General features: G+C 40.0%; 1 protein-coding gene across 2 annotated transcripts in view; it reads right to left on the bottom strand.

Annotated features, from left to right (window-relative positions):
• Positions 1 to 597: 597 nt before the first annotated feature.
• C6H14orf132 (chromosome 6 C14orf132 homolog) overlaps positions 598 to 24,983 on the bottom strand; it is a 33,290-nt gene continuing 8,904 nt past the window's right edge. For both annotated transcript variants that reach the window (XM_014884518.2, XM_088166191.1), the window contains exon 2: positions 598 to 2,244. In XM_014884518.2, coding sequence (XP_014740004.1) covers positions 2,020 to 2,244 — 225 coding nt within the window. In that variant the 3' untranslated portion in view covers positions 598 to 2,019. The remainder of the gene's footprint in view (positions 2,245 to 24,983) is intronic.

Genomic DNA, 24,983 nt, shown 5'->3' with positions numbered 1-24,983 from the left:
AATAATTTTTCTATCATTCTTAAGACTACAGTTATTTTATTGGACAGAATTTGCTTTCTTTCCCTCTAATCTTCCAGAACTGGGCTTCTTAAACTTTTTCCCAGTATAGGTCTTGTCTGTCCTCAATCATCTTCACAAAATCCTGCCTCCAAATAGGGAAATAACAACACACATAGAAGCTCATAATTGTTTTTCTCAGCCTCAAAATAATGTAATTTCTTTTCTTCCCACTGCTAGCTCTGTTTGCATCTTTCCTAGCTTTAAAGGACAGTTCATAGAGAGGGAAAAAATATACACAGAGACTGCTGAATGATTATAAATACTGATTTGGGGCATGCTGCTTTGATTCAAGCAACTGTCCACCAGCCCTGCAGGAAAATGGGTTTAAAGAGAAAAGAGCAAAATGCAAACCTCTCTATACATTCAGCAGCTCTTAGCCCAGCCTCAAGCTCAGTGGCAGGCAAGTGGCAAAAATAGTCTCTGTGCCCGCAGACAAGGCTTTCTGGAATTTGAGTAGTAGCTGTATGAGACAGAAAACCCAGACAGTACATGCAGACACAGAAGAAGAATTTGTCTGCTGCTCTCAAAATGCAAACATTTTATGTATTGTTGCTTTATTTTTACGCAAGTGAAGGGACATTTCCAACAGCGGTGATTTTTTTTTTTCCTGTTCTCAAGATTTTACAATCTCTCAAGCAAGGAAGGCTACAGTTTGTCTTGAAAAGATACACCTCTGAAAATGAACTGCCCATGGGAAAAAATGCAGTAAAAATGTTTCCTCTCACTGGAACAAATCCAAAGGATAATCAGAGTCATTACCTAAAGCCAGCTATAAAAAAAACACTTCCAAGATCCTCACCAGAACGCAAAGACATATTGATACTGAGCTATAAGTACTTGCACATCTGACACTTATTACTTTTCTTGTGTTGTTTCTACCCCAGGACATACCTGACTCTTGAATTCACCCCTGCATAAGCACAGAAGTGCCCAACCTTTCTCTCAATTTTATCTTTCTCACAGACTTATTCACTATTAATTAGGCTCCACAATTTTCCCATAATTCTTTCAGTACATTAATAACATTATGAAAGTACACAGCTGCTGTAAGAAACCTGGATTGCAGTCCAATGAGATGAAAAGTGTGGTATTAGGCTTGTTCCCTGGAAGGGATGCATCTACAAACCACTGCAATCCAGTACCTCTAGACAGAAATGGGAACTTGTGCTGCTATTCTTAATCATTTTCTCCCCTGAAATTCAGAGTCTGCAGAGCAGCAATAACTGTGCCTCCCCTCAAACAGCAGGCAGCTTCAGCATGACTTCATTGATTTCCAGTTACTGATACTGGAAGGCAGGTAATGGACAGCTTGCATCTGCCTGCCATGGCTGGGAGACTCATGCTTTTGAATACAGCCCAGGAGTCTACAGCCATGCTGAAGACACACATGATGAACTTGGACTTCATCAGAACCGAGCCAATGCCAACCACTTGGTCCATCTAGGAAGTTAAGATGCCCAGAAAATATGACCTGGAACAATTCCATATAATGTTATACCACAGTAAAAAATGCACACACACACAAAAAAAAACCAAAAAAAAAAAAACCAAAAAAAAAAAAAAACACCAAAAGAAAAAAAAAAGGTGACAAACTGCAGAAGAACTGCTAGAAAAATCTACAGTAGAAAATAAGCACTTTCTATATAAATATCTCTCTGTATTTACTATACCCAAGTTGATCCCTCTTTTATTACATTTCTATACAAAATTGGTATTGGCTCTGTTCTCAAATAAAGCTCTCACCTCCACAAATTTGCATCCAAACTTTCTGCCATCAAGACTTAAGATGATTAATTTGTATTTCATTTCCATGACTGTGGCAGCACTTAATCAACAAAGTCTCTACTAATATGTATTTATATAGATATACATGTATATATACACACATACATACATACATACACATGACAAGTACTGCTGAAGATTTCCTTTCTTCCAGTGTTTGTAGTGACAGTCATCCTAGAAGGTGAAGGCATACACTACTCCCACAACCACAATATTTCCAATTGTTGCTATTATTGCAATCCATAACAATATGGCATCATTTGAAGAACGGGATGTCTCTTCTGGTGGATTCTGCATGGAAGAAGCTGCATGGACGTTGGCTGATGAGTTAAACAGGGAGTACTCTGTACTAAAGTCCTCGTTGGGTGAGTCCATAAAGGCTCCTCCCATGACAGGAAGCTGTGAAGAAAAACATGGCAAAATCAGACTGAAAGCTAGTATCTGCTTTTGAATTGTCTCAAAGTCATTATTAAAGACTAACCATTAGTTAACTTGCAAAATTACTGAGATTTCATGTACGTGGTGCTAACCTTGCAGGAATATCACAGACTATAATATTTCTCTCCTTTCTGTTGGAATCAGTATTATTGAAGAAAACCTATGTATAGTACATGCAATATACAGAAGAGCTAACATGCAGGCTTCAAGTCAGCCTAAGTAATCATATGCATTTAGAAGAGATACCCATATACACAAAGCACTCACATACCAGAATTTGAGTTGATAGCAACAGGATTATTTTGTGACTACTAGCAAAGGTATTGTGTGACTGCAAGATATTACAGAAGCACAGTGAGGATCTGATGCAGAGAATTTGTTCTCTTCTCATGCATCCCTCAGAAGCAAACTCTTGATTCATGTAGAGATCATGCAAAAAGTTCTTTCTGTAAAAGAGGTGGAGTGTACTCACTGCACTAATTTCACTTGCAAAACACACCACTGCAACAATCCAGGATTTATAAATTGATAAAATGGAAAACCTCAAATTGGATTTTGAAAGGCTCCATCACAATGCAGTAAAGGGCAGATTTCTAAAAGTTTTCCCACACCAGATTTCTCCTACTGGGAAGGACAAAGTTTCTTTGGTGCTTTGGTGGATTTCTCAGCAGTACCAGAAAATGTTCTGGGTAAGATAACAGTTACTTGATATACTGTGGAAAAGATAAAGGAAGAAGGGACTGTTTAACCTTGTCATTTTACATGTTCCAATTGTCTTCTCAATTTCATCCTAGATCACAACACATATTCTTAACAATTCAAGAACTATTTTACCTCTACATAGTGGTATAAAATTACATCCTTCTGCAAATGTATGGATTCCTCATTCAGGCAAGAGAAGGATACCTACTGCAGTACAAAGGCCATTTACTACTAAAAAAGGTTCACACAAAACTTTTTGCTTCCTTCCTCGTCCCTTTTATATTTGGGAATGCAGAGCTGTAAGAGTCACTCCTGACTCACTGAGTGCAGGCTCCTAGACTCATGTAATTATCGGACAATGTTTCAGAAAAAGCTGCAAAACATCTGCTTCACATATCTGTAAATGCTCAGGACACACATTTCTGAATTCCTGTAAAAAACACAAGCAGCACGGGTATGGTAAAGCCTCAAGTCTCTGCAGTACTCTGCAACCAAACTCTGTGAGGATTGCAGTAGGTAAGTAGACCAAGCCCACAGATTTATTGGATTAAAAAAAAGACTGCTATACCTGCAGCCCTAAACTGCCCTGTCAGATACACATAGGGCTGAAAAATCATCTCTTTTAGCACCCTGTCCTTCATCTGCATCACATTTTGATTCTCTCAGTAACCTCTCCCTTTGGAACCAAGCCACACCCATTCTGGCTGTGTGCAGCTGTGCTATGGAGGCTGCTGAAATGGACAGCATGTGAGGATAAACCATCTCTCCTCTCTACACTGGCTGTAATCCATAGACTACACCAAAGACTTTGAGAAGTCTGAGAATGAAGTCTTTTTTTTTGCTTGCCATGCGTAACATTTTACAGAGATATAAAAGACAGGCGCTTTTTCAAAGCTGACTGCTGAACAAATTTCATCTGTACTAGAAAATATCATGTCACATTCAAAATTAAACAGAGAATGATGAAAGACCACAGTGGAGATGTCATGCTACCTAATCCACATTAAATAAAATTATCTTTGATATGAAATATGATTAGACAAAAGCAGTTTACCAGAAACCAAGCAGGAAATTGCAAAAGTAAAGTTTGATATGCTCTCCCTGCATCAAAGATTTTTGCTGGCAGTTTAAAACACAGTATGGTTTAAAAGAGAGCAAAACCTTCCATTTCAAAAGCCGAGGCTGATGTTTTGAATCCAATTCCACTGGCCTTTTTTTATGTCTTGGGATTTGATAAGGAAAGCATTTCTCAGTTTAATCAAAATTTCTTTTTATGTAGAGATTGCCATAAAAGGCAGTTCTGACTTCAAACAGAAGTGTATTTATGCAGCGATGATGCCACATAACAGCTACAGAGACTCTAATTAAAGATCTCTGCAGCAAATGTCAGGAATACATTTACCATACTGGCAGCAAAATGCTCAACCAGAGATTTTTGCCTCCTTAGGAAATAATTTTAATGCTATCAGCATTTAGGATAGTATAGAGGTACACACACATGTGCATGTGCCCAATGCAGTGGGAGGTCATAAGCACTGGTCTGGTGACTGATACCTGGGTTTTGGGGCACACATTCTGTGCTCACAACGAATTATTTGAAACGACAAGCCTCCACCCTGTTAGTTCCCCTGGTGCTGTCACAAAGGCAGGGAGCATCCATGTAGCAGCACTGCTACACAGCACACTGTAAATTACGTTAAATCTGAATCTCCTTGTGCTGTCTAAGGTTCAAACCAGCTGTCTGCACCATCTGAGGGGAGCACATGGTGAAATAGCTCATCTGAATCTCTGAAAGGCTTGAGGTGACCTGGTGTAAAGCACTAACATTCAGCACCTGGCACAGGCTCTTTCTGTAAGACTGACTTCCAGTTTTTCTGTTTGTAGGTCAGTAGCACTTCACCACAGATCTCAAAATAAACCTTCCTGCCAATTTCCCATTTGCAAAAATCATCTCTTGCTAAATGTGCATTCCCCTTTCTCACTACTACAGCGGCCTCACATAGGAGCATGAGGAACGGCCATATGGTGTCCAACAGAAAGTCCATCTCCCCTGTGTGTTAGCTCCAACAGTAAATAGATAAATAGATGCTTAGGAGAGTAACAGCACAACAGGAGAAACATGTCTGATGCTACCCCTTAATAACTCACAGCCTCTGACTATTTTCAGCTTAGGAAGTTCATAAGACAGACACTATTGCTGTGGATTGCAAAGAATTTTGCTACCATGAACTCGTCCAGACTCTATCTGAGCTCATCTGAAGCTGACCACCCTTCTCAATCTGGCTTCTTGGTACCACTTAACAGTCAGGGTTGCCCAATGATTAGAGTCATGTAAATCATCCTTGGGAGATATGCCATCTCTCCACGGGAGAGAGGGATGATTAGTATCACTGACAATCTATCTTTTTGGTAGATTAAATTCAGTGAAATGAATCTCATCCTCAGTCTTGATGTCTTCATTCTCCCATAAGATACAGAATCTTCCCTCTGCAGTCTTATTTGAGATTTTACATTAAAGGCTGTGCGCCCTGCAGACCTGACACTAATGGGAGTTGTGAAGTGCTTGTGATTAACAGTAGGCTAAGGACAGAAACCTGCAATGTTCTCTGTGACTGATCTATTTTTCTGCCTCTGTCTCTACAAAGCAAATATATGCCAATTTACATCATCCAAAGCCTTCACCCATGTCACTGTCATTACAATGACCTGCAGTCTGTTTTAGCCTCAGAGGATATTTATAGTTCAGGCAAGGCTGGCACCCTCCCCAAGAGCACTGGACGAGGAGTCCAGGGCAAAGGGTTAACTGGGAAACACGACAGTGAGGGACATGACAGGAGCAGATGGCGAGGGGTAATGCTGTAGCACACTGTTTGGAAATGAAACCCCTTTCTTAGTGACTGTGTCGACATTGTTAAATAGCACTAATAGTACATTGCTTGCTAAATGGCTTCTGGGACTGGCAAAGAAAGAATTGAAATCATTAAATAGCAACATGCAGAAAACCAAACAGCAAAAAGTCAAGTGGTAATGAGAACACCCACTGAGCCGAATACCTCCCACTGGCATGCTTTGAGGTCATGAGGAGAACAGGCTCTTGAACAGTTCTGTCATATACTTTCTAGTTAGCAAAAAAATCCTATTTTATAACCAAAGTGATTCACAGGAATGAAAAACAGCATGTCAGGTAGCAGTCACTGATACTGTAAGTATGAATGCATTCCTAAGCAGCATCATATAAAATCCATCCCTTAGCAATAACATTGCCCCGTTTCTTTGAGAATCGGGTGTCTGACATTTTTTCATAGTCACCTAGAGAATTGTGACAGCTGGCTGCTGCTACCTTGTTGGGAACCGAGGTTTGAAAGCAAGTTTGAATCTTCTAGTGACAAACTAAGAAACCTCAGCAGCAGCTTTAACAGCTCTCCTGTATCTTTGCTCTGGTCTCACCAAGCATCACTCCAGGAATAGGAAATAAGGGGAAATGTCACCACAGCTCAGGTGTTGTTTTGTAAAATCCATGTTTCTACTTCAGAACATCTAACTTTAGTTAAATTTTAGATATCATATTTTTGCAAGATGGTATGATGTGAATACATAAAATGAAATAATTACTTCCTTCTGCCCTGATAGCCTGTGATCACTGCTGTGCATATTTGCTCCTGAAAACATTCCACCTGCAATCATAAATTAATCTAACATAGTTGCCAAAGGCAGTAGCAATATATGGGTTCACAAATTTATCATAACAACATCCTAATTCTTAAGCTCTTTTTAAATAAATGTTTTTTACTAAAGAGATACCCTACATGACCAGTATTCTCCCCACAGTAATTCTCTTGTGTCTCACAAAAAGATGCATATATATTCTCCTTATCTAAAGCACGCACTGTAAATGAAGATCTCTTACTGGCTATTACTGATTTACAGGCAATATCTGGAGAACCAAGTTCTTTTGTTCACTGTTTTCCAGAATATCACCCCACTGCTTACAATGTAGACTGGGTGCACAGTGATAATCAGGACTTGTTCTGTGTTCACTGCAAGTGGATTAGTTTGAATGCATTAAACCCACACCCAAAATTAACCACCACCTAAGGCAATCCTCTTTAATTTAATTAAATACGTCTAATTCTGAAGAGGAAGATCCATGAAAATGTTTTATGCAGTTAGCTTCAAATTCTCATTTTCATTGATTCAGATTCCTGCTTCACCCTGAAATCACAGTCTTAGGTTGACAAGCTTAGAAAATACAGCTGCTTATTTTCAAAATATAGTTGTCAAAATGTTCACCCTACCAGAGGCAATAGAAAATTTTTCACTCCAACATGGAGGCATCATGATTTCACCTGTATTTTAATATTGTTAAAAACTTTCAATTTTATCAATCTCTGCTTTTCTTCCAATCCATTATATTCCTAGGACCTGTGCATTTCTTCCTCCGCTGCTTTCCAACCCATGCCAGGCTAGATACAATGTCTTTGTCCTTTTAGATGACAGCACTGTTCAAAGTTGCTCCATATTAGCAGTATCTCAGATGCTAGAGGTTTGAGCCTTGCTGTTGAACCACACACACTAAGAACTGCCTGGATCAACAGATGTCTACATATTTAGGAAGGAACAATCCAAGATGTTCCAAGATGCTGCAGCAGACACTTCAACTCGGAGTTTTCTCTTGGCTGTAGAAACTGGTTTCCCTTAACAGAGGTATTCCCACAAGGAACTGAACTCACCTTGATCAGTTTGCCCTAAAGCCACTGAAAGCTACTGCTTTCATGAGCACAGGTGCTGTGCAGGCTGGAGCACCTCTCTGTGGAAAATTCCCCTGTTGGATCAGCTGCAAAAAGCAGTGTAGATAACTGGCACAAAGATAAGTGAAATTTTCACTCTCATATTTCTGCATAGGTAGCATCCAAGATACCGTAATGATAAACATGCTGTGATCCCACTCCTGCAATTTACATCTGCCTAGTGCCTCACTGAAATAGCTTTTTTTATTTCAAAGAACCCTACTGCTTTTAAATTATTATTCTCGACCAACTGCTGTTGGATTTCATCTTTCAAGTGCATACAACTGAGAAAAAACACAAGACTTTTTAATAAAAAAGCTGGCAGTAGCTGACAAATCTCAAAAGGATACAGAGAAGTTTTTCATTCCATCTTTGGTCCCAAAAATTCCTCCTCTCTTTCCAGCCAATGCCAGCAATGACGCATCAAGGAAAAGAACAAGTTTTGTCAGCACTGAATAGAAATTCAAATTTCTATGAAGAAGCCACAGCTCTAAGTCACACATAATTTATATTGTGACTCTGTATATCTTAAACTAGAGGGAATGTTGAATATAACAAAAGTGTGCAGGACAGTCAAGCAGACTGTGCTTTAAACTATCTGAATGTCCATGGAACTATTAAAGCAGCATTAGCTGACCTTCTGTATCTAATTCAACTGATGTTAACATCAGGGGGGGAGAAGATGTCTGGCTCCCATGTGCAGTTACAAATTTCACGCTTCCAAGAGAACATGAACATAAAAGAAAAATATAAACAGAAGGACCCAGAAATGCAAGCATTTATCAAAATGGAAGACCTCAGTGGGAGGCTATAAAACTAACCATCAATGTTATCATCAGTAGGAGCCATTAAAATCTGTTTACAATTTCCCAAAATGGAAAAACAGAGGATACTTCACACCATGTGTAGTCATACTGGGAAAGTCAGGGAGAACAGGAATTCCTTTAGAGATAAGAGCAATCTGCAGAGCTGGAACAGTTAACTACAGAACGTTATTCTGGAAGAGCTTCAAACAACAAGCCTCAGAGTTTAAACTCTTTACTAATACGTGAAAAGAAAGAGGTACTGATTATCCCACTTACTGCTTCCAAAATTTTTGGCATTGGTGACTTCAAAGCCAAACTACTGGATTTAACTGGACTTAATTGTGTCCTGTTTTGATCCAGGCTGGCAATTTCTTTCTGATGTCAAGTTCCTGTATTACAAAAAACCACCCTGAATTAAGAAAGCAAGCAAGAAAGCAAAACATAATCTTGGGGGGAAAAAAGGAACAGTACCTTGGCATAATGTTTGGATGTCCCAAGGGACAGCTTTTCTCTGAGTACAGAAGGCTGTATCACTGACAGGCTGCACAGTTATCAGTGGTAGTTTCAGTTCCTGTGCAGAGAGCAAGTGGCTTTCAGTGTGCCAGGGGTAAAAAGGAAAATAAGAGCAGCACAAGCTGATTGTAATGGCCCTTTGTATCTGCTGAGGAAAAGGCATTCCCACCATAAACAGAAAACCCACATTGTGGGATGTAAGTGGAAAGCCAAAGAGCAGAACTCAACAACGAATGTATTGGAAAGTAATTGAACAAATCCTAATCCCATTTCTCAAAGTGAAAAAGGGCTGCTCAGATCCTTCCTCTAACATAATCTTAGCCTTGTTCATCTCTGAGAAAATGGTGGTGCCTCATTATCCATTTGGTGATGTGGCCAAGATTCTGGGTAGCAAACAAAGAGACTGACCTTCATATTCTTTTGATCTTCCTTCTGCTCCTTCTCCCTTAGCCTAACAAGATGCTTAGGCTGTTCTCCAGGGGAATGGGGGGCGCGTGTGGAGAGATGGGAATTGACAGCCATTCACAACAAGGGAAGCAATGACACAATTTCAAAAGCAGAACTGCTTTGAGGTGAACAATTGTTTAAATCATTAGACTTCAGGCATGGGCAAAAAAACCCCATTTTGTAAATTGCTGTATCCTTCAGTATTTCATGATCAGGATGTTTTTCAAAAACACTAAAATAATTTTAAGGGGCAGGTGTTAGGAGCTGGAACTAGGAGGATGCAACATTTTGGACATCATCTTATTCCTCTAGAGGAAAAAATAACTGCACAGAAATTCCTCTATGTTGCTGACCACTGCTCAAACCAAAACCCAGGAGCAAAAAAAAATCTAAAAAATCTTGCATGTCTCCAATCCCTGCTACACAACCCATGAAAAATTAATTGGCTCAGATTTAACTAAGCCATACTAACAGGTTTAGCTCTATTTCATAGAGAAATTATTACTATTCCATGCAGACTCAAAAGCTTTCAAACCTTCCAAACTATAAATCTCATGTGTCTTATGTTACACAGTGATGGCTGTACTGCAAAGACAAGTTGGGATACATTTATCTATTGAGAGAATTACTACCACTGCAGCTCTGCTGTGCCTAATGATATGATATAAATGCCTCATTTTCAGCACCTTTGAGATAGCCACATTGAACCTATCTTCTAATATGATAAAAGTTAGGTCACTATAACAATGCAAACACACTGGGAAGAATATTGCTCTATGATGACTTCCAGAGATTAATTCTCTCATGGAAAATACCTGCAGGCATCCAATAAAAAGCCTCAGAATGGAAATTAAAACAATTTAATAGATTCAATTTATTCCATAAAGATTATTTTCCTTAAGCTTATATATTTTATCAGAGTCTCTGAAAAAACAGCAGAGAGAGAAAACTGGTAATGATGTGTGCAAAGTTATTTTGGCTGCGCAGCATTTTTATCCAACATTTTTTCCTATTTATTTTATTCTTTCCCTTTCATTCTCGTGTTGCATTACATCTTCACAAACAAAAGAGTGGGGAGGGCTGAGTTATGCTGAGAGATTATTTGAGGTATATCTCTTATGCCTTATATAAGGCTATTTTTGTAAACATTTTTGCTTGCGCACTTGGCATCCAGTCCAAGACACACAACAAGCCAGAGAGGCAAGAAAAACAAGGTATTGCAGTTGAGATGGACAAAGAAACAGAGAAAAATCTGACACAATGCTAGTCCTCTTCATGTCTGGAGGTGTTAGGGGTAGCAGCCAGCATAAAGATCAAGCAAAACAGAGAGCTGCTTCCAGGAAGAAAGGAGAGCTGCCAAACATCCCTGCTGCATACACTTCATTTGATGGAATACCAATGTGTCAGGCTGGCATCCATCGTGATCCCATCAGGCATATCAGCCTCAACATATGGCTTGAACAACCTACAGACTACACATTCCTCTCAACTCATTCTGTAAGTAGCAGTTTATAATAAAGAGGCACAATTTGCTTAAAAATTAATCCTATTCCCTTGCATTTTTGTCTCATGAGTGAGCCAATCATACATTACACAAGAGAATAAAAATTGGAAGGTGAAATAATATTGATGATTTCCTAATTTCTAGTATTTGAAGAGTAGCATTCACTGGGCTAAGAAAAGTTCCATCCAACAATTAACTATTTGCTGAATATCATGAAGAAATAAAAGCTCAATCACATATTAATCTTGAGCGCTTAAGAACTCAGTGCCACTAAGCATATATTTCAACCACCTTGTAGGATTTGTTGTTCCCACAGCAGAGCCTGAGGAAGAAAAGTAACATGTTTCTCTTCCCTTTTGGTGCAAGATCAGCAGGCATGATATGAACAGAATTTACAATGGCTTAAAATAAGCCTGGCTCACTTTGCTTTGAAGCAAAAGAGAAGCATCCATACGGGACATTTCACTGTCTCTTTGTGGGGGCAGAAACCTTCATCAAAGTGTGAGAACAGCCAGCATCAGAGCCAAATATTCCATATGTTCTCACAAACCCAGATACTCACAAGCCAGGTTTTGCTAATGTACTAACCATCAAGGGATGATTAAGTGTGGCTGAACTGGACAGCAGCTGATGACAGCTTTATCTCGCCAAACAAACACAGAACAGCCAAGCCATCTGTGTTTGTGTGCTTATGTTTAAGATTGTTCAAACTGTTCAGAGAACATTACAGAAAAATATAATAAATTATGCACTGATTCTCTCTAGATAAGCCTGTCTATATATGTATAGGCAAAATAGCCCCTCCTGGGGCTGCTCAGAATAAATAAAGCCATAGATATGTAACAGCTTTCCTTGGGAAGTAATATTTTCCTACCCAAAAGTGATTCCTGTAAAAGCTTGTTCAGTTATTCTTGTGTTATGGACGGCTGAACAGGGAACAAAGAAAATAAAGTCAAAATTTATTGTATTTGCATTTTCCCTCCATTGTACTCAGTGGAATATGAATTATGGAATCACTGCCGGCCTGGAGAACTGGAACAGTTAGTTGAGAGAGAAGTGATTTGGTATTCTCCCATGCCTGATGGAAGATGCAAGTTCACACTCCCCTGGTGTCTTAGGATCTCAGGGTATTTGGAGAAATGGAGAAATGGAAAGTACATAAACAGGAGAGAAATGTTTTTGTCCCTGAACTTGACAGCAGTCCCTGAGCATGCTGCAGTTTAGGTACTGAAGAAATCCCCCCAAGAGAAGAGTGCACCAGTTCAAAATCTTTTAGGTAAAAGGTGTTGAAAAGTAATCAGAAAATGGGCTGACGCCAAGGCCAGGCAGGCTTCCTCCACAGCCTGGGAGCCAGAGAAAATGCACAGACTCCTCTGCAACCTGAAGTTCAGAGCCTTCTGAACTTCAGGTGGTCAAAGCAGCAAAACAAAACAGCTACAGGATATCTTGGTGCTTTAAGAGACAGGTTCACACTAAAAGCAAGACACATACACACACATAACTTTAGACATTTACAGGTGCAATTCTGTGATGGTATCTTGCACCTACAGATGCAATTTTTAAATAATCCATCTGGCCAAAAGCAGTCTAAGATTGAGAATCATTATCAGCTACCACAACACAAAAAGTAAAGTGAAGTATCAAGCAAGTGAACTGCACCAAAATCCAAAACTCTTGTTTTTGGAAACCCTTAGTGCAAGACCTACAAAAACAGTCGGGAGGGGAAAAAACCAAACCAAAAAAACTCCGGGCAGAAACACAACACTGTGAGCCCCAGGAGATGTGCACATGCATGGCAGTGCAGTTCCCAAGCCTTGGCTGTGTTCTTCAGTCCAAGCTTATATATTCAGATAATGAACTCCTGATCTAGATTATAACACTCTTACCCATGCTAAGGTTTTATTTATGATCCCTCCTAACCCAACTTAAATAAAATATCTTCATCTCATTTTTTTAAGGCAGCATATGTGTGTACCATAAAAAGATTAAATGATAGAGAAGACTAAAAATGGAGCATTCACATAGAATCTCACTAAGGAGCCACTGGCCCTGAGACAGGTGCAGGTCAGTTAACAACAGAGTTTGGTATCCCTACATCATTCAGAGCAGCCTTAGAACTTAATGCAGCACCTGATAAGGGAGATTTTTAAAAGAAAGCTAAGAGGCAAAGGAAGTTGCATTGAACATAGCCCTATAACACTCTGAAGGTTTTTGCATCCTGGGGAGAAAAAGGGCTCTGCCTCACCCAGTGGCCTTACAGGTATCCATCTGCCACAGAGGGACCTTCCCCAGCCATAGGAAATCTTCTGAATTGCAGCTCAAGCCTTTTTCAAGCTAAGCAACACTCATCAAAAATCCAGCAGAGAAATATTAAAAAGCAGCATGGGAATCATTCAGTAAAACAGTGCAAATATGTAGTACTTGCAAAAATGCAAGCATTCCTCTCATCTTTAATTGTTTCTATTTTGAAATGCTGGATTGAAGATCTTCATTTCAAAAATATCTCCAAGAGACTTGTGCATCCCACACCACCATTCTATGTCTTGCATGAATAAATCCATAACACAATGAGGCACTGAGATCTCAGGAAGAAAATTCACAAAAAAGAATTTTTACTGTGGATGCCATAAGAAACAATTAAAGCCATCAGCAAAAAAAACTCACTTTAATTTCAGGGCTTAATTTCACCTGGTTTCCTGCCCCCTCAGAGCAGCCTCGTTAAAAATATTTTCAAGCTCACCATCCAGTCAAAAGGAGGTAAATTTAGGGATTTAAATTGGACATGAAGAGATCCCTTGAGAAGACAGCTATTGCTCACCATTGGCAATATATGGGAAGGTAAGTACCTAATCTTAAAGCACTGCACACAATGCTTATTTGAAAATCTGTACAAAACCTCAAAAATGTATCTCATTAGGTGCTGGAATAGGAACTTATTTCCTTCTCCTATTTAAGGGTATTTCCTTACTTATTTCCTACTCATTTAAAGTTTCAGAGTTGCAGTAAAACTGAAACATACATCTAAAATTAACTACACAGACCCATTTTAAATGTAACTAAATCGATAAACTAGCAGTAGAAGGAATAGCAGAAAAAAAAAAATGATTTTTCAAATGTAATTATAATTTCTTTAAAGCAGTTCTACATTTTGGAAGTGCCCTGCAAGTAATGAGTGTAATATGAATGATTGTACTTGGAAAGCATAGTCAGAGGGATAAAGGTAACACAGGTAACCTAGAGGTGACCATAATAAACAGATGACCACGTTCACTCAAGATAAAATGAAATCAAGTTAGAAATTTCAACACATTGGAAAAAAAACCAGTTTTCTATTTATTTGTTGGTAGAGCTGAACTCAAGAGAAGCCTTTACACAGAGTTTTTCCAAGGCCTGAGTAAGATCTTTGCACCACGGATGCTGCTTTGAGTGGTTTTCTCCTAGCACAATTCAATAACTGATCAATTGTCCCTTGAAAATAAACTGGAAATCATGCTGTGAGACATTTCCTGATTAGGAAGACTACATCATCGATCCCTGCATTACATCCTACCAAGTACCACTTAACAAGTTAAGACCTTATATATTTATTGTCAAGTGTGTAGAATTAATTACAGAATAAAACCACATTTAATCCATCCTATTTCTCAAAGAGCGTCATGGAAATATAACTGATAAAATGGAATACATCAATGCAAGATGTCCAGATTCAGAACAACCTGATACCAGAAAGTATTCCCCTTGGAAAAACCTTGAACATATTCAAGAAGGTAGTGTTTCTTTATCCTGAAGGGAATCTCTGAGCAAACTTGTTTGATCCAGCCTGTAATACAAAACACACTTATATGAAACATGCAAACAATGACAAAATGCAGCAAGTCAAACCCCTCAGAAGGACCTCAAGAAATGTCCCTGTGATTCCTAAGAAGGACTGGGTCCCAGCAAATAAAAGAGCAAATGCAGCATGGTTAAACTTTAATTATATTTGGCTCCCTCAAAACAGATGCTCACAGACAGATTTCTGTTTCACCCACTAATGACTGTCATACACAATCATGTCACTGATTTCAGAGGGCTGCAGGGTTTGCACGCTCACAGGCAAAACCGACAAGACACAGCTAAAGAATATTCACAAAATCCAACACCCTGCTTCATCCAACAGGGATGATCAGACACTGCAACAGAGGTAAGAGAACCAGACTGTGCCATGCTGTTTCAGGAAGAGGAACAATTGTCAGACTGCTGGTGCCTGTTACAAGCTCTGCATGCAAGAGCAGTGGCCCTGCTGACTGCTTGGGAGGCCACAGTGTGCTCCTCCTGCTCACTCTCTGGTCTGGGCTCCTGGATCATCACATACTGATGAAAAGATAACATGGTAGTGATATGAACAGACAAACACAGGTAGGCAGGGGGTCAGAAGGAAGAGGTGTATCACAAATATGTGCAGGTGAAGGCAAGATGTTGGGAAGTCAAATATGCCCTGGGTATTTCACATTGTCCCAGAGTAAACCTCCTCCCGAGAAATCTGTTTTTCCAATTACTTCAGATAAGACCCCTATAAGATTTAGAGTGAGCCTTGGTCAACTTCAGCTTTCTGTTGCAAAATCTACAAAAAATGTGACAGGAAATAGAAGCACTCATTCCCAGTTTGAGGCTGTGTCTCTCAAACTTGGGTCTTACCAGCTCAGATGAGAACACAACAAAGTAGAGTTTGAATGTGGAGCTTGAGTCTGGTGCTATACAGCACTGTTGTCATTAACCTGATTTCATTCATTTTTATTAAAATCAGCTTGTTTTTCTTGCAGCTTAAACAGAGAAGTAAGAGGAAACAGAAACAAGCACTTCTGTCCCACTCCTTTGGTTCTGGCCATGAGCAGAGCTACACACCAATTCCTACATACACATAAGGGTCACCACTGATTTTAAACATGTTCTTCAAATACCAGGTAGAGATCAGATCCCACCTGTGTATTCCAGCAGCCCTTTTCCCCCCACAAGGCACTAAATTACTCCAGCACTGAGATAACAAAACCAGTGCCACCATCTTCAAGGTGGAAGCAGAGCCTGGATTTTGAAAGAGTAAGCTTCCACCTCTCATCTTCCATCATAACCCATTTCCTTCTGTAATCCTGTTGGGCAGGCACCATGTTTCCCCAAAGGGAAGGTGCTTGTTCTTTGAGGAATGAAGAAAAACTGAGTTTTTGAGAACACCACAAGTACTCCTTGTCCATATAGTTATACTCCCTGTATTTCTCACCAATACTCATCCTTTCTATTTCAAGCTTATTATAGCTGTACAATAAGAAAAGAAAAGAAAGGAAGGAGCATTAACAATTCATCCAATTCTTGATGATCTGATGGAGAAAAAGAAGACCATTAGAAAGCATTAGAGTGCACAACTCATTGCTAAGGAAATAATGTTGGGTCACTCTGGCCTTTAGAATATACCATTACCTTTCAGTGAAAAGGATAGTCCATATTGTGTTGGGAAAACCCTTATCCATTACTTGGAACCAAGCCCTGGCTGCCAATTGATTGTGGCCTATGAAGGCTCCAAACGAGATGGGCTTTGAGCCAGAATCTGCTCACATGCAGAGAAACATCAGCAAAAACAGCCAGTCAGGATTTGTGTCACAAGATCTGTGTTACAAATCTGTTTGCACAATGAAGGAGGAAGAAAAAGGAAAAGTGGAACAAATTTTCTTTATGGATTTTAATATTCTCCTTTAATTAATATTTAAATTCCTTCTTGCTTAATCTTGTCTGCTTTGATCATAAGCTCTTCAGGGCTTTTTGCACATTTTCAGCGTCCACCACAAGATCAGCTAATGAGTCTTTAAACATTACTTGGGTTCATCTCACTTTCAATTCCAAAACTGCCTTAATCCTTAATGGACTAGTGCTATTCTGATGTTAATTTTTAATCATTCTCATCTACAGCTTGTTTCACTAATCCTAATGAACCGATAGCTTCACAACACTAAACAAACTCAAAACACAGCAAGCTGTTCTCCTGCTGGAGGTATAAAAGTAATTTTGAACACTTTTCACCAAGAGGTTAAATACAGGGGCATACTCATTCTTCTTTTCAGAAAACACAGTGGCTTTGGTCAAAGGGTGCTTGACATTCTGGAGCTGAAAAGTGCACAGCTGACCCCTGCTGATCTCTAGTTATGACAGCAGAAGAGCAAGAAAATGCAGCATTGGCATCTGCCAACTGTGTTTGGGCATCCACAGACAGGACAAGGTGAACCAAGCTGACAGCCTTAAAATATTCGTCTGATCCATATTATTTTCATCTTAGGCCTTCATTTAAGCCTGCAATTTAGATGATGACATGTTTCTTTCCTTTGCAGAAATGCAGACAAGATATTTTGCACATGAAAAGTTTGACATTAGCAGAGTGAATTATAGTGATATTGATGTACTCTGATTTATCAAAAGGTTACTGTGATCTTTTGTAGATTAAGAGACATGATGTCACTAAGATAAATGCTTCAGTTGCTATTAACAACATCTCCCAGTAAAACATCAAACATTTTTATACAAAGTGCTGGATAACATAAGGAAAGGTTACTTCTCATGTCAAAGAAGGAAGTCTCTAACCTTAACGATTCTGCTTTGCATTACAGTAGAAATGTAAATGCTTGATTTAAGCAACACTGATGCACTATTCTTCACAGCTCAGAAATCAAGCACTAAAAGGCACATGTAAGAAAGCTTTTTCCAGGTTACAGCTTTTATGCTTTTATGCTGGCCATATTCAAGTGAAAAAGATATGAAGGAAAAGAAGCTACCAGGGAGACTAAATGTAATTTTAATAAAAAATGAACTGCTATTTTTTATCATGATTTCAGATAATTATGATATCATGACACAAAATGATGAATAGCAGATTCATGATGAATGTGCCTCTTTTTCCCATAAAGATACTAAAAGTGAAAAGAAATTTATCTAAACCAGACTACTGCTAACTGGACCCAAACCACTCTAAGCATATCTGACATAAAACACAGAGGTGCTGACTTCTGTTCAAGGTGATAGTCCCCTCCTTCTAGAGATCCTCATTCAGACCTCCCACACTGACTTTTTCTACCCTCTCCAAAGACATGGAGTCAGTGTAGTTGCATACACAGTTGTCTTTAGGACTCATGCATTTGTTGAAAAGATACAAGACAACCTCATCTTTCATACAGCCAACTACAAACACCTACTGGGTAACTTGAACTTGTTGCTCAAAGGACTTGGTTAAAAAGATGGACTGAGGGGGTGCAGAAAAGCTACAACCAATTATAATTTGGTCATGGAAGGCTTGGAAAGGGGAAAGTACATTTTTAGTCCACCTTGACCTATATGTATAAAGACATAATTTCGGTGACAGGGTGAAAAATCTAGCAAAGATTAACCTGAAATGGACTATGCAAATGGAGTCCTCATAATGCAGTGATGCATGAAAACCAGATCTGAACACATGCTTTGGAAATCCAGATCTGAAAGCAGATGCATGTGTGATGGCACAAGACTGTTTTTTATCTCAATTACTAAAAATGCTACACTGAGGGAAGAGGAGGGGCATGCTGGCAGACAGCTGCAGACAGATGTGAACAAGCTGCCCTTTCCCACCCACAGGGCTCACCTGGGTGCTCAGGAAGAATGCCCCACCAGTGAATGAAGCAGCATGGGAACTCAGACTGCTGCACTGAAAGGACATTTGCACAAATAAGGATATCCACAAAGCAATGATTCCTTTCTGTTGGCTTCACTGCATTGCTGCTGAGGTGAGAGCATTAAAACTGAAGGGCTAACAGGATTTACCAACATTGTAAGCAGCTTTCAGAGTTGTTCTCTACCTATCTCCATTATTTAAACTAATTAATCTCCATTTTTTGATTGTCATTTTAATTGATTGTTCTTTTATTTGTTTGGCTTAAATCCCTGATATGAAAGACATTGAAGAGGGCTGGCCAAAATGAGATCTACACAGGCTGGTGTTAGACTCCTCTGTAACCCCGTTCATTGCTCAGAAGAAAAAGGTGCTGCTACCTGGGATGCAGTAGCTGGATGATAAACAGCCACTGACTATGAGCATTTCTTGAGAGGATCACTGTCAGGCTGACAGCTCCAGACATATATGGATTCATGTACAGGAATATAATTATGCTTGTTTTCTCCACAAATGTGGAGAAAAAGACAAAAATCCTTCAAAATGGTGTTCAGTGGACTGAATATTCAAATACCTGTGATTTGAAATGTCTTAATTTTTTTACTCTATCTAGGTATTAACAATTCTAGTTAAATATAAGGATCTCATAAGACCTGTGAAAATAAAGAAAAAGATCTTGATCAAAACCCAAGAATAAAGGAATGGGAAATGAGACAAACATGGCAATGAGACAGAAGTCCAGCTGGAAGGTTACACACATCAGCAGTCCAGCCATGGCCCAGTATTTTATCAACTTTAAAAAAGGACAGTTTAAAGCAGGTATTGTGGAAAAAAACAATAAAGAGGCTTTGCTGCTTGTGTGAAAATAAATGCAAGGTTGAGGACATATATGGGAAAAGGCAGCCCTGAAATATAAAAAATGATTAGTGGACGAGATCATGGCAGCTGGAATTAGATGAGATTTTGAAGGGAAATACAGAAGAATGGACAAGATTGTTGACACAAGTGTTTTTTTTTTATGATATAAAGGTTCCTCATTTGAGACAGATGAAGAAAAGGCCAAACATGAACTAACAAAACAATTGCTTGTTTCTTTTGTTAACAACTTCAAGTTCCCAAATCTTCATTGCACTTCCAGTCTGCTCTGCATTCAGTGAAGTGCAGAGTGCACATCACTCACTTGTTATTTCCTCAGCTTATATTTTTCCTTCCACAGGTCTGTGCAGAGCTAATTTGCCTTTTACTTATGGATTCTGAGCAGTTTGTGGGCACTGCATTCACGCTGCTGCTCTGCTGCAGAAGCAGCTATCACCAAAACACCCCTGACACTGCTTGCAAGACATATTAGCAAGCAGATTTACATCTGCTTGTGACTCCTATGTGATTTTTTTCAGTTCTACTATATGTGTCCCACACGTGACAATTTTAACACTATGTTTTCAGCATTGTTTTCTCTGGATCATACCTATATCATGCAGGCAAAGCCTGTGTTTATTCCCATCAATAATTTACAGCTGCTCTCAGCATGGAGCACTCAATGCACCTGGAGCAATGGACCTGGGAGCAAATGTGTCAGAAACACCCCTTCTGGATTCTCCTTCTGCTCTTCAGTTAAAGGCACTTCTGCTCTGGCAGACAGGGGTGTTCATGCTGGTGGGCAGTGGCAGATGGGCAGCAGAAGAGCAGTGCCACCCTCCACCCACTCCTGTGCTCCTCTGGACCACTGCAGGGATCACTGCTCTGCCCAAGGCTCATGAACCCGGCCAGGGCTCCCCCTGTCCTAACCTGGCAATGAGGTCAGGTGGCATCCTGTCCCTGTGGGGCTTTCCTGGGCAGGGAGGAAGGTGTGGGCTGGCTCCCTCTGGTCAGCATCAGGTTGACATGACATGAATGCACATATGCCCTCACTGCTGCTCTCCTTCCTGCTTTTGAACAGCAATTGTTCCCATTAACCTGCCTCTTTGAGAATGGCTCATGTTTTTCAAAAAATAGATTTGGAGGCTATCTAGTGATATCTGTGAAACAGATTAAAAAGGAAAAAAATTCAATTCTGAGGATTCAGGTTTTTGCTGATGGTCCCCACGACATAAATCTGGTGCATGGTTTGGGCAGCACAGCCCACAGTTAAATCTGACCTACAAAAACTGCAATGTAGCCCAGACTGTATATGAAATAAATACTCCTATAGCAAAAACAGTATCACATTTGAAATATGACTGGGAATTGTGCTGCTTGAAGCACTGGTTCCAGTAATTTCAGGGATCACAAAAAGCAAGTCTACTTTATGATTAATTAGAAAAACAGAAGAAAAAAAACTTAAATGGGAGGGGGGGAAAAAAAGGCCAAATATGTTGACTGCTATGCTTTAGAAGCTACAATCAGGTGTCTCCAGGGAAATGCTGAGCTCTTCCTAATGATGAGACCAACATCAGGAGGCAGCACATCCAGGTATGAGATCCTATATAGATATAAGTTACTGAATGAATAAATAAATACATGCTTAGTGGTTCTCACAGATAAGCACCCAAATTATTTGCTATTAGCTGATGAGGCAGACAGAAAAGGAACAGTACCATCACACAGAACCATGGCAAAGGAGGGTCAAATGGTGTCAGAGATACTCAAACTCTGCCATGTGTTGCTGTGATTCAGGAATGAAGTGCAGGACTGCAGTAGCCCCTTAAAGCAAAGTGGCAGCCAGAGGGATGAAGCTTCCCAACAAAGAAGGGTAAAATGTTTCATCACAGCTCTGAAGTCACACCCCTGAAAGCACCATCCCTGTTAGCTTTTAAGTACACACAGCCAACAACACTGTTTCCCACACATTTCAAAAACAGATGGATAGGAAAGTCCCAGTTAGAACACTGACAGCAGGCCAGCCTGATTACAAAGGCCCTTTGTAGCTGCCACTGTGCTGGAGTGTCTCTCCAAGAGACAGCTGCTAAGGGGCAATTATCAATGATCAGCCCATGGAACCAATCTGGTGCACTCAAGGGGTGATGGCTCTCAACTCCCAGCCAAACATACAAATCCTGCCATGAGATGCTTCTTCTGTGTCCCATCCACAGCTTTGAGGAGGAGGAAAGCAGAGACAAAAGTTAAAACAGAGCACAACAACCACGTCCCTAAATGCTATGTCTTCATGGGATGTTATAGACTCACCCTCCTTCTGTTTACTGGGGATTGTTCCACTCCAGCCCCCAAAATAGATCACAGATTTTATTCCTATCAGCTTTTCTTGACTTTCTGTATTTGTTTCTTGGATATCCAAGAGAAAATGTTTATATTTTCAATTCCTTTTCCCCTCCACATTTTCAAACAAAAGAGGAAAGCAATCTCTAATTGTTATTTCTTTAAATGTTTGCTCAACTACAAATTTACATGGCCTTTCTTACAGTAAATATCACTTGCTTACATGTGAGAATTACTCATCACTGCTGAGCAGGTAATAAAATCAGGGAATAAAACAGCAGCAGAGGACAGGAATCAGCATGTTCCTGCATTTGGTGAGCCACATCCCTTCTTGATACAGCTTCACTCAGAAGAGAAATGTGTGCTTTCACTAGGTAAGTATGTGGCCTTGACCGTAACTCTTCTATTAAGTTAACAGAAATAGTGAAATTCTCAGGTCAAGCAGTAGGTTGCAAACCACACAGAAAGTGCTGACAGAGCTATTTTACCTGTGCCACAGTATTTTTCAAGTGACTGATTTTAAAAATAAATTGCTAACAATGCAACTGCAGGAATATCATGTTTGTTTATTCTCACATCAGTGACTGAGAAGCTGTAAATAGGTGTGACAGCTGCTGCATCTCCTTTGTTGTCACCACTCTGCTGCTCCTGTGAGACAGGCAGTGGACAGGATGACGAGTAGGACTGACAGGAGCATCGTATGATCCTGAGGCAAAGAGTTGTACATGAGCTCTATTACTCCTAAACCGATGTCAGGGTTTCTGCCAAAATCAGCACGCAGAAGACGCTGTTTATTTCTGGGGAAGAGCACACCCTGTTCTGCTCGTTGGTCAAACTTTACTGAAATGGTCCACAGTCTGAAAGTTGCAGTTTTCCAAATTTCTGTAAGATCACCTGCCATGTTCATTTTGAATGAAATGACATCATAGTTAAAAAAAAAAAAAATCAACAAAACAAAACAACATAAAAATCAGAGCTTGATAGTCATGAATCCAGTACCAAAATGCAGGGCTCTAAGCTTCAAGCTATGACTTCATTAACATGCAGAAGAATTTAAGGGATGCTCTGAGCATTACCTGCTGGGCCACCTGACTGCATATATGGAGTAAGAAGGATTTGCTGCTTTGCCTCTGCAACCAATGGCCAGCCAGTTTAAGCTTCCACACCAAAGAGGGCCAAACTGGGAATAAATGCTCACTAAGACCCTTATCTCCTCTGTGGCCTCATGGGACAGTCTGGCCTTCCTGTCTGTGTCCTTTAATTTCAGGTGAAACTTTACACTCTTCATGAAAAGTTTTGAAGTTTATGAGAATGAAAATCACATTAGAGGTTGAACTCAATAAGTTGTAGGTCACTGCTGGATGCAGCAGTTGGACAACAACTCTGAAATACAATGAGCAATATACACAGCTGTATTGTCTGTCTCTGTCTATGTGTGCTTGCCCATGCTGGCCCAGCCTATGGTCCCTCACCTCCCTGGTCATATCACAGTCCTGTGGGACAGGGCAGAGGCACCACAGATCATCACAATGTTGGGGTGCAAGGTCCCAGTCATGTCTCACACCAATTTACAGTATATATCTGGTGGCTGCTTATACTGTAGTGTCCCTGAGATCTCTAGAGTAAGAATGGAGATGCAGCCATACCCTAAATGTTACATATTTCTGTAAAAAAAGGTATCATGGATGTGGTGGAGTCCAGTTGAATTACCATCATAACCTATGGGCAATACAAGGTATTGAATTGAAGGTATTCAATAAAAGGTATTAAGAAGGTTTTCTCTTCCCATTTCCCTTCACTTGCCAGCATGATCCACGGCATATTCCGGCACCTGAAGGCTTTAAGGCACAGTAAGGGATTGTGATCATGGCAGCCCAGACTGCAGCTTACTTCAGCACATTGTGTCCTGCCTTCGCCATGCCCTCCCTTCTGCCAGACAGGTACTGTGCACACCAGAGGTGCCTGAGTGTGCCTGAGTCTGCCTGTGTTCCTGAGTGTGCCTGAGTGTGTCTGAATGTGCCTGAGTGTTTCTTGCTGTGTCTGAGTGTGTGTGTGAGTGTGAGTGTGTCTGAGTATGTCTGTGTGTGTGACTGTGCATGTGTGCTGCACAAGGACAGTTGTAAATACAAGTCAGGAGGTTCATGTCTCTTCTCACACTTGATATGATTACAGGAGAAATGAGTTGCAAAACTACCTTGGAGAATAAGGGAGAGAGCAAGCACAGCAATTCAATTTCTTCTGCTTCTGTTTCATGTCCTTGAGAAATGCCAGAGAACGCACCAGGAGAATAAAACATCTGCCACCCTGACAACAAATTTCACCACCTTGCTCGTCTGCACAGTTTCACCGCATGCTCAGTGAGGCTCAGGGACCAACACACAATGAACCATTTCACAGCCTGGATCCTATTACAGAATAACCATTTGGCATGTCTTTATGTAAATAACCACATATTTAATGAAGGTGACCTCTTGGTCTGTGAGTGGAAAGATATCATAGCACAGGCAAAGAAAGAAGAGTGTTTGTGTGAACAAATTTTCAGTATCTTTCTCACAAGTGACTGCTGGGCTCAGCTTCTGGAGGAGAAATCAGAATTTTTCAGATTGTGGTTGTAAGCTACTTGCTCCAGCTGAAGAACAACCAAAATATAAAACAGAGCAAAGGAGGTGATATTTCCATTCCCATTCCTGAGATCCCGACATTTCCATTCCTATGTCAAGTGCCACTCAATTTTTACTAAAAAAGTTTTACTAACAGGCTTCAGTCAACTGGGAAAGTTTCTGCTGCGTTGCTTACAGTTTCAGTGATTGCAGCATTTTAGTTTGCTGCTCTGATACATTTGCATCTCTTGTCCCTGAACAGGAGAATTGTTTATTCTTTCACGTCCATCTTCCAGAACTAAAATCAAATTTCTGTAGTACTTGGACTGGAGCTGGTGCAACTATAGCATCTGAAATAATTTATAGAAGATAAGGATGGAGGATAGGAGAGATTAAGAAAGAAGGTATCCAAAGAGGAGAACATACCTGAGTTTGAAGGAAATCATTTTACATAGGCATACAAGAGAAAAGTTGTGAGGAAACCCCTGA

The sequence above is a fragment of the Sturnus vulgaris genome, chromosome 6 (genome assembly GCF_052056855.1).
Source record: "Sturnus vulgaris isolate bStuVul1 chromosome 6, bStuVul1.hap1, whole genome shotgun sequence".
Lineage (NCBI taxonomy): Eukaryota > Metazoa > Chordata > Aves > Passeriformes > Sturnidae > Sturnus > Sturnus vulgaris.
Note: the sequence above shows the minus strand (reverse complement) of the source record. Positions and strands in the feature narration are given on the sequence as shown.